Here is a 10,459-nt window from a genome sequence, read left to right as displayed (position 1 = left end):
TCAGAACACAGTGGGACCCTTGTCCACTGTCAGGACACGGTGGGATCCTGGTCCACAATCAGGGCACGGTGGGATCCTGGTCCACAATCAGGGCACGGTGGGATCCTGGTCCACAATCAGGGCACAGTGGGACCCCGGTCCATGATCAGGACACAGTGGGACCCTATTACACCATCAGGACACAGTGGGACCATGGTCCACAATCAGGACACAGTGGGACCCTGGTCAATGATCAGGACACAGTGGGACCCTGGTCCACTGTTAGGACACGGTGGGATCCTGGTCCACAATCAGGACACAGTGGGACCCTATTACACCATCAGGACACAGTGGGACCCTGTTACACCGTCAGGACCAAGGCTAAGAGACTCATCTCTGCAGGAAAGACAGGAACTGGGAGCAGAAAACATCAGCAGGAGCTCTGGACTGAGGAGTACACATGTGAAATATCTGCAGCAGGTTGTTCACCGAAGGGCTGGAGAGAGGAACAAGAATGAAGCATGGTGGAGAGTCCGGCAGGTTTGGGATTTGGTCAGAATGAATGGTCTTGAATGAATGAATGGACCGGTGCTCCGGTCGCTCTGTGACAGCGACAGAGAGACGTCGGCAGCAGCTGAAGGTCAGACAGAAAACTGGGAGAAGATCAGGGTTTGGGTTTGGCTCGCTGCCATTTAACGTCAGCTGTATCTTTGCCTTTAGTTGTTCAACATGTTCACCTTTTCACAGAGCCGATGAGCTCGTCAGTGTCTCTTTTTGCTGACCGACCAATCACAGCCTGGATGGGCCGGGACATTAAAAAATTTTGACGTGCTTTAGTAAATCATTAAATGTGGAACAATATGATTATTTATCAGTTAGCACTGAGCGTTAACACATTAGAGACCGATGGAGAGGCTTTTTCTGAATGGAGGAATAAAAACAACCCACAGAAATGAAACAGCTGGATTTAATATTCAACTAGTCATGATGCCATTGGGCAAATATTTGCTCTTTATATATATATTTGCCCTTGTTCTGTTTTACATCTGTTTTACTAGTTATTGTTTCTTGTTTAACTTTGTTTAAGTTGAGAAATAGACATTTCTAAATGTCTGTATTGTAGCAAACCTAAAATTTAGTTATGCAATTTAATAAATTTATGAGAATTGATACCCAATTATGAATTTTAATATTCATAAAATCAAATTTTATTCCTCGTTAAGGGCACCACCGGAGTTGTTATAATCCTAGAGTCTCCAGACCTCTAGGTAGTTTTAATAATTATACAATTATTATTATTCGGCATAGAAGAGCTAATGAAAGTAAACTAACGCTATGAGTTTAGGAGTTAAAAAGGACATCCCTGATCCCAGAATGTGTGTTAAGTCTTACTGCTTGTCGGCGGCCTGCTTGGCCTTTTGCTGGTCCCACTAGCTGCCCGATCCTGGCTTTTTGCTAGGGATTCTCCGGGGTTCTCCGTGTCTGATTGAAAACGCTGTCCTCCGTCTGGCAATTCGGCTGTTTTCAGGTTTCCTTCGTAGCCGGTGGCGAGCCCACGTGGCTTGGTCTGACCTCGGTCAAGTTGGCTCGACGAAAAAGGCTTAAAATGTAACTTGGTCGTTCCTGAATTAGTCCAGTGTAACTTAACGGACTGATAACTTTAACAAACAAAAGAAATAAAGAAATTAAAAACAAACTGAGGGCAGATCGATGTCGCGGCACTTCAGGTGTGTAGCTTCAAGCGAAACAAAAGGCCTGTTTCGCTGGCCGACTGAGGGCGTTGTCTGGCGCAGCACGCCTACGCGTGCCGAAGCGTCCAGAGAGCCAAGCAGCGGAGTAAGCAAAGAACGAAGAGAAGAGAGCGCCGCGATGTCGCTCTTTTGTTGCCTGGGGCGTGGTTCCCCAGGGGGCGTCTCAGGTTTCCCAAGGGACTGCCTTTCTAAACTTAATGTCTTTCAGCACTAATATCAACAACAGATAGCAACAACATGTTAACATAACTACTCAAATAGAGGCAAACGTAATCAATTAACTAAAGATTTAATTAAACTTAATTAAATGCTTTGAGTCTTTGGAGACTGCAGTCCTTGGTCATCCAAAGTTCAGCTCTCTGGACCATGTCACACTTGGGTGAGACAGGGGTTTTCTTTTTGATGTGGTAATAAAACAAAGAATAAGGTCAGTTGCCACGAAAACATGTGTGGGGGGGGGGGGCAGTTTTGATAGGCTGTTCAGGGAAATGCTAATGGCTGGTTTGTGTCAGGCCCCGCGTTATCAGCTTCGGAATCAAAAGGGTGCCAGCTTTATGGTCAGGCATAGCACTTAGAAGAAGCAACTTTGACCCCCTGCTCCTCTGTCGGAGAAAAAAAGGAATTTGGAGTAGTTCTTTTAAATTTTAAATACAAAAATGCACAAATGCACACCGTTGTTCACTACAGTATTCTTGAAATCAAACAAAGTGACTCAGAGTACCGTTTGTTCCATTATAATCTAATCGGAATATTTTCCACAATAATCGGGATGTAACTTTTTCTCCGAATTGTATAGCCCTATTGAGAACTATCTTCAGTGTAAAGAAGAACAAGGATTCCCGGAAGTGACGGTGTGGCCCCAACGGAGCCCTAAACTCAACATCATCCAGTCTGTCTGAGATAAGGAGAGATAAGCAGTTGAGGCTGCCTGAATCCACAGAAAGACTGTGGGGAGTTCTCCGAGAGGTTTGGACCAACCAACCTGCTGAGCGCCTTCAAAAACTACATGCTTGCTGACCTCGTGCACAGAGTATCTATCCACACGTGTTTACAGATCCAATAACACAGCAGCGGCAGTTCCAAGCCACAGAGCTGCAATATGCAAACGGACATGAAATCTCTGAAGCGTATTCACGGATGGCTTTAGAGGAAACAAGCCAAACACTCTGAGCTTCAGTGTCTGCTCTGTACAGCCTGAAGCTAGCTCCATCCTGTCAAACCCAAGACCTGCAGGAAATACACTGACCGGTATTTAAACAACACGCTTTGTGCACACGGGCATTATGGGTAATGAGGAAGTTGACAAACTCGCCAAAAGCTGTTAAAGAAAACTTAAATTATTAAAATCCGAGGGAGAGAGGGTGCTGTATGGAAGAAAGCCAGAGTGGCAGCAGCTGTGGGATCAGTAGGTGAGAGGAGGACCGCTACATGCATGTAGTCTAGACCAGACTGGGAACAGGACTGTCCACCTTATAGGAATGTATCAAACATGCGACTGTAACTGTGATGGCAGAATCTTTACAAACCAAACAATCAATCGTGATAATCAGAAGATAAATGAGACTGCAGGAAATCCACGTCAGAGAAGAAGAAAACAAAAGAGGGAACGAAAAGATCAGGGCTCACAGGACCACAGGAGCAGGTTTAAAGGCGTACTGGAGGCTGGTCGACGTGGACTCTGCAAGAAGTGTCTAGTCAGTTTAAAGTGCGCATGCAGCCTGTTGCAGTTGCTCCGTCGTTCGTTGTCTTATTTTCTAACTTTCTGTGTGATTTTTGGTCTATACGTAATTTAAACTACACTCTCTCTAATCATGCATGTTGAGAGAGTTTTGGAAAGCCGGGATCAGCTGATCACGCTGAAGTTGACCAGCAGGGGGTCCAGGTCCAAAGACATCCCCACTGAGATCTAGAGGAGGACACACAGAGGATGCAGAGGAGGAACGAAACGGCGAGGGAAGAGAGAGGGGTCCAGACAACAGAGATTTAACACTAGGACGGCCATGACGGTCATTTTGACCGTTTTGAAATTTATATCTGCAATAACTTTGTTGAAAAAATAAACAAAATCCTTCTGGTACCTGACTTTTCCTAAAAGTGTCTGTATTTTCATTTAAAATGTTTTTCATATAAATGACACATAAGGCAAAAAAACAAATGAACATTTTCACCTATTTCGGTCATAGACGGTCATTTTGACCACACGGAATTTTGTGGTATTCTTTTGTTACATTTCCCGAAGTTGACCTTTGTCTCTCTCACTGTCAACAGAAAGGTCTGTATATATGCTAATTTCTACAAACAAAAAGTATATTAGACTAAATTGGTTGATCAGAAATAGGCTAATAATAATAATGAATTACACTTATATAGCGCTTTATCATAGATACTCAAATCGCTTCACAGTGATGACTACCTTATCTATAGGCTATATATATAGTTAGGCTTCTAAAATGAATGAGCGAATAAAGAAGAACATGACTGGAACCATGGAGATGCTTCAGAACTTGAATAGTGATGATTTGGATGCAGGGGAACAATCGGAGGTGGAAAGTGACAGTGACGTTTTTGTTCTTTTAAAATAAAAATGATACTTAATTGTTATTATCTTGTTCTGAGTTATGTTGAATGGATATGGAAATATAATAACTGAGCCTATCTGTTGTGATTGTGATTAGAGATTATTTATAAATGTAGGCTATAGTTAAACTTGTTTAAATGTAGATTTTGGTGTTATTTTGTTTTTTTAAAAAGATATCCTAATATAATAAATACATTAATCGCTCAATTGGGTATTTATCATTAAAGATATAGAGTTTGGAATCTAGCGGTCATGATGACCGCTTCTGGCAGCCGTGTCTCCCCTCTCTCATCATGGGCAACATGAGCTCACTGGCCAATAAGATGGACGAGCTAACAGCGTTAGCCCGGAGTCAGAGGGAGTTCGGGAGTGTAGTTTAATGTGCTTCACCAGGATCTTCCTGACCACGTCTCCATCGACGGCTTTCCCCCCTCTGCCAGTCCGACGTTGGCGTATAACGTCATCCACTCCACCATTGCTGAACTCCAGACTCAACACGCGAGTGATCTCGGTTGACTTCAACCATATCACCATGACCACCACACTAACCAATTTCACCCAGTATGTGAGCTGCCATACTAGAGAGGAGAGGACCCTGGACCTGCTGCTAACGTTAAGGATGCATACAGCTCTTCCCCCACTGGGCAGGTCAGACCACAACCTGGTTCATATCAATCCCTGCTATGTGCCTCTGGTGAAAAGGCAGCCTCCGAACACAAGGACGGTGAGGAGATGGTCGAGGCTGGAGGACTCCTATGAGACACTTCAGGGAAGTTTTGAGGTGACTGATTGGGATGCACTCTGTGAGCCACATGGAGAGGACATAGATGGGCTGAGTGTATCTCAGACTACATCAACTTCTGTGTGGACTGCACTGTCCCAGCAAAGACTGTCCATTGTTACTCAAACAACAAACCGTGGGTAACAAAGGACATCAAGGACATCCTGAATAAAAAGAGGAGGGCCTTCAGAGACGGCAATAGAGAGGAGGTGAAGGCCATTCAGGGGACCTGAAGATGAAGATCAGGGAGGCTAAGGAGAAGTACCGGAGGAAGCTAGAGCGTAATTTTAAGCAGAACAACATGAGGGAGGCTTCAGACCGACTGGCAGTAGAGGAGCTGAAGGCAGCTTGGACAGGGCCAGCGAACTTAATCTGTTTTTTAACAGATTCGACTCAGATTTGACTGTCTTGAGGGTGACGAGACTGAGGACAGAGCTGTGGGGGGGGACTCTGTCACATGCTGTGAGCAGAATCACCTACAGCTCAACGTGACAAGGACTAAGGAGCTGGTTGTGGATCTAAGGAGAGCAAAGGCACCAGTGACCCCTGTTTCCATCCAGTGGGTCCCTGTGGACATTGTGGAGGACTAAAAATACCTGGGAGTGCACATGGACAATAAACTGGACTGGGTCAAGAACACTGAGGCCCTCTACAGGAAGGGCCAAAGCCGTCTCTATTTTCTGAGGAGGCTGAGGTCCTTCAACATCTGCAGGACGATGCTGAGGATGTTTTATGAGTCTGTGGTGGCCAGTGCTGTCCTGTTTGCTGTTGCATGCTGGGGCAGCAGGCTGAGGGTAGCGGACGCCAACAGACTCAACAAACTGATCCGCAAGGCCAGTGACGTTGTGGGGGTGGAGCTGGACTCTCTGTCGGTGGTGTCAGAGAGGAGGATGCTGTCCAAGCTACATGTCATCTTGGACAATGTCTCCCACCCGCTCCATGACGTGCAATTCCTTTAATTATGTAAATATTGTACATATATACACTCCTTTGTATTTTCTTTCACTTCTTTATATACCAAATTTCTGTCTTTATTTATTTTCCTTTTGCCTATTGTGCAATGTGTGCAACTGTGACACAGAATTTTCCCTGATTCTGATTCAGCCTTCTTCAGAGAGCTGGTGGGAGAATCTGACACTGTAGGAATTAACTGACTCCAGAAGATGGCAGTAAAGCAACACCCAGGATGCAAGCTGCCATTAAACCTGAAAGAAGAAGAAGAAGAGGACAGGAAGCGGTGTGTGTGACTGTTGTGAGCTGACTCAGTAATGAGTCAAAGTCCAGAGTGCAGCTGTGCGGATCAACATGGAGGAACAGAAGAAGATTCTCTGTGTGGGTCTGGTGTGTCTCGACATCATCAACGTGGTCGACAAATACCCAGAAGAAGACACTGACAGCAGGTTAGCACACAAGCTAATGCTAAGACAGGCTAATGCTAACAGTGGCAGCAGGTCGAAGAGGTGATGTAGTGAACTAAAACAATGTCTGATTATCCTCCACTAAACGATCATTCAGCAGGCCACTGACTGACTGCACAGCTGTTTACTGACTGTTTCCAACACAAGGTTTGTTGATGAAAAGAAAGTGTGTAGTCCTCCATGCTGCACACACAGAACTTAACAGGTGATTAAATATGTATTAAATCAATTTAAACAGTACATAATGTTATTTATATACAAATACACAGACTCGACCAGAACATTCTGCAGAGCATTTATTGAATCTGCATCTGGGAGAATGTGAACCGCAGCAACCAGACGATAATCTGGTTTCATCTTCACATTAAACAGTCTGATATTTGGGAAACCATCTGACTGAGTTTGAACTCCAAGGTGCCTCGATGGAAAACAGAGTCTCCTCTCATCTTGCTGGAGTCTTTCAGACATTTCAGAACACGGTCCGCCCACCGAGGGCTTGATCCAGGATGTTGATGGACCAGGTCTCTATAAAGATGTGGGCTCAACAGTCTGTGGGTTCTGTTTCTTGGCCAACATGAGTCCCTCCAGAACGGACCTTTAGGAGCAGAATTAAGTCCAAGCTGGGCCAACATGGCACCTATCCCGGCTCTCTGAGCGATCACCTGGGGCCTGGGACCTGGGGCTTGGACCACGAAGCAGGATTTGAGCTTATCCAGATAACTTCGGGGGTTAACCCTGGGTTTTCAGCACCACAAAGGTGGTTCACTTCTTACTGGAGTAGATCTCCATGGTAACTTATGCTGAACGGCTAACCTGCTCCGTAGCAGGTTCTGTTCCAGATAAGAGATCAACTCTGTGAAAACGGCGCCTACTGACCAATCGGCTCTCTTGGAAAGTGACGTCACCATCTGCAGACTCTTTCATAGGCTGCTTTTATGTTACTGCGGTGATACGTGGCGATGTCATCCCACAGAGCCTGATTAAGCCTTAGGTAATTGTAGGCCTACATTTTTTTTTACATTAAGCCTACTAACTGCTTTGCTCCCAGTCCGTCTCACACAGCCTGTCGCAGCCGTTAAAATAAACGGGTTTCATATAAATGTGAGGCTGAATATTATGAGCAGTTTGGTAGAGATATTAAAACAGTTTTAATATGAATGCAGGCTGTTTATTTTAGCTTAGCTATCTTAAAGTCTATCGCAGAGACTGGTCATGTTCCGCCCCACCTTGTAATGAGTTTTCAGCAGCCTAAATGTTCAGATTCAGTCTTCTAGTCTCTGTTTGAGCACATTTTATGGCATGAATGGGTTTTTCGTTCCATTTCTTTGTGAAGTTAATTTGGAACAATGTTTGGAACACTTTGAGTGTGTTAAATAAATAAATCTCATTTTGTAAGTGACTACAAGTTTTTTAAAGTGAGGTGGAACGGCCCGAGTCTTTTAATGTGGAAACGTCGACACACTGAAAGAATAAGGCTGATATTTTCATCCAGCTCATGAGAACACATCAAATCAACACATTAATAAGATGTTGGTTAGTTGAGTCCGTGTTAACCCGGTATTAACTTAATTGGAGTTGGTGCGCGTTCGCATAAAAGCGGCGTGTTCGGCCATGCAGGCAGAGTTTTTTCGCAACGGCGCATGCTCCGTATTTCTCCAGAGGAATGCACATTGGTAGTGTCAGGAAATGATGAATGTAAAGACTTGTTAACGGCTAAATCTAATATCGTGGTGGACGACAAAGCCAGGGCGGCTTGTTGGCATCGCATGGAGTAAATTTGTAGCCTAATTATCTTCACAGTGTTCTTATTGTAGTTCAAATCTCTATTATGTATTTTATGGGCTCTTCTTTTATGTGTTAATGATTCAGATGTAAAGGTTCAACTGCACACAAAGTCCACTGTAATAGGAAAAAAAGGAGCCTGGGGAGAGGGTTAATAATCCGAGACAGAATTAATTTGCAAGATTAATCTACAAGTAAAAAACTTGAATATTCTCTGATGTTATAGTCACACAGTTATGAGAGAAACTTCTCTTTGCAAGGCTGCAACATCACACACACACATGCCTGCCGTGTATTATGCATGCATTGGAAAGCTTTGATTAAACTTTGCATCAGATTTAGCAGTGAGGAAATACTCCTGAGGTTAGCCCACCATCACTATCATACACCTTAGAGACTTTGCCGTGGATTGGGCCTATTCAGAAGAAAACAGAGAGATTTTCGATTGTTTATGACATTAATTTCAGGGAATTTCCGATTTTTCTTCTTGTAAATTTCACACTTTCATCTAGGATTTTTTTTTTCTCGGTTATTAACCACGACCCTGGCTCCCTATTTTTTGGACACCTTAAAATCTAAATATGTGAAAACACTTAGGAGGATTCAATTATAGACTACAGATGGGCTACATCTAAGAAACTATCCCGTTAATTAATTAAGATTCCTCTCTAAAATCACTCGGCTGCAGGGCTCGCTCTGAGTACAGAAGTGGTGTGTAGTCCATGTGCAGGGTAACCTCAAGTTAACCACGAACAAAACCTGCTCAGAGCAGTTTAGAGATGCAGTGTAAATTGCCATGGCAACAGACCTCGGGTAACACCTATCCACCTTTCGTAGTACGGTTTAACCCGGGAAGTTACACCCGACGTCACGAAGTTACTCCTGAAGTTACCTGGATAAGCCAGTTACCTCGCTTCGTGGTACAGGCCACTTGTCTTCTGTGTTTTGATTATAGTTTCACTCTGTTACATGGTTATGGTATCTGTTGTGACTTTTTGGTTTTGTATCAGTGTACTAGTAGTTCTCCTCCTCTAGCAGAGACTGGAGACCAGTAGTCTCCTCTGCTTGATATCTTTCTATGTGTTGCTGACTGTTTGCTGACTGTTTGCTGACTTTAACTGTTGGATGACTGTTGACTGTAGCTGTTTGCTGACTGTGACTGTTTGCTGACTGTGACTGTTTGCTGACTGTGACTGTTTGCTGACTGTGACTGTTTGTTGAATGTGACTGTTTGTTGAATGTGACTGTTTACTGAATGTGACTGTTTGCTGAATGTGACTGTTTGCTGACTTTAACTATTTGACTGTGACTGTTTGTTGACTGTGACTGTTTGACTGTGACTGTTTGCTGACTGTGACTGTTTGACTGTGACTGTTTGACTGTGACTGTTTGACTGTGACTGTTTGACTGTGACTGTTTGCTGACTGTGACTGTTTGCTGACTTTAACTGTTTGTTGACTGTGACTGTTTGCTGACTGTAACTGTTTGCTGACTTTAACTATTTGACTGTGACTGTTTGTTGACTGTGACTGTTTGCTGACTGTGACTGTTTGCTGACTGTGACTGTTTGCTGACTGTGACTGTTTGCTGACTTTAACTATTTAACTGTGACTGTTTGCTGACTGTAGCTGTTTGCTGACTGTGACTGTTTGACTGTAGCTGTTTGCTGACTTTAACTATTTGACTGTGACTGTTTGCTGACTGTAGCTGTTTGCTGACTGTAGCTGTTTGCTGACTTTAACTATTTGACTGTGACTGTTTGCTGACTGTGACTGTTTGCTGACTTTAACTATTTGACTGTGACTGTTTGCTGACTGTGACTGTTTGCTGACTGTAGCTGTTATTGACTGTGACTGTTTGCTGACTGTAGCTGTTTGCTGACTTTAACTATTTGACTGTGACTGTTTGCTGACTGTAGCTGTTTGCTGACTGTGACTGTTTGCTGACTGTGACTGTTTGCTGACTGTAGCTGTTTTCTGACTGTGACTATTTGACTGTGACTGTTTGCTGACTGTGACTGTTATTGACTGTGACTGTTTGCTGACTGTAGCTGTTATTGACTGTAACTGTTTGCTGACTGTGACTGTTTGCTGACTGTGACTGTTTGCTGACTTTAACTATTTGACTGTAGCTGTTTGCTGACTGTGACTGTTTGCTGACTGTAGCTGTT

General features: G+C 43.9%; 1 protein-coding gene across 4 annotated transcripts in view; it reads left to right on the top strand.

The window, feature by feature from the left end:
- Positions 1 to 6,319: 6,319 nt before the first annotated feature.
- The window catches only part of khk (ketohexokinase), a 23,703-nt gene continuing 19,563 nt past the window's right edge, over positions 6,320 to 10,459 (top strand). For 2 of the 4 annotated variants that reach the window (XM_046075892.1, XM_046075890.1), the window contains exon 1: positions 6,322 to 6,489. In XM_046075892.1, coding sequence (XP_045931848.1) covers positions 6,395 to 6,489 — 95 coding nt within the window. In that variant the 5' untranslated portion in view covers positions 6,322 to 6,394. Of the gene's footprint in view, positions 6,490 to 10,459 lie in introns of all 4 variants that reach the window. The other 2 variants (XM_046075889.1, XM_046075891.1) reach the window with 2 other exon arrangements.

This window comes from Micropterus dolomieu, linkage group LG18 (assembly GCF_021292245.1).
Source record: "Micropterus dolomieu isolate WLL.071019.BEF.003 ecotype Adirondacks linkage group LG18, ASM2129224v1, whole genome shotgun sequence".
In the NCBI taxonomy this organism is placed as follows: domain Eukaryota; kingdom Metazoa; phylum Chordata; class Actinopteri; order Centrarchiformes; family Centrarchidae; genus Micropterus; species Micropterus dolomieu.
Note: the sequence above shows the minus strand (reverse complement) of the source record. Positions and strands in the feature narration are given on the sequence as shown.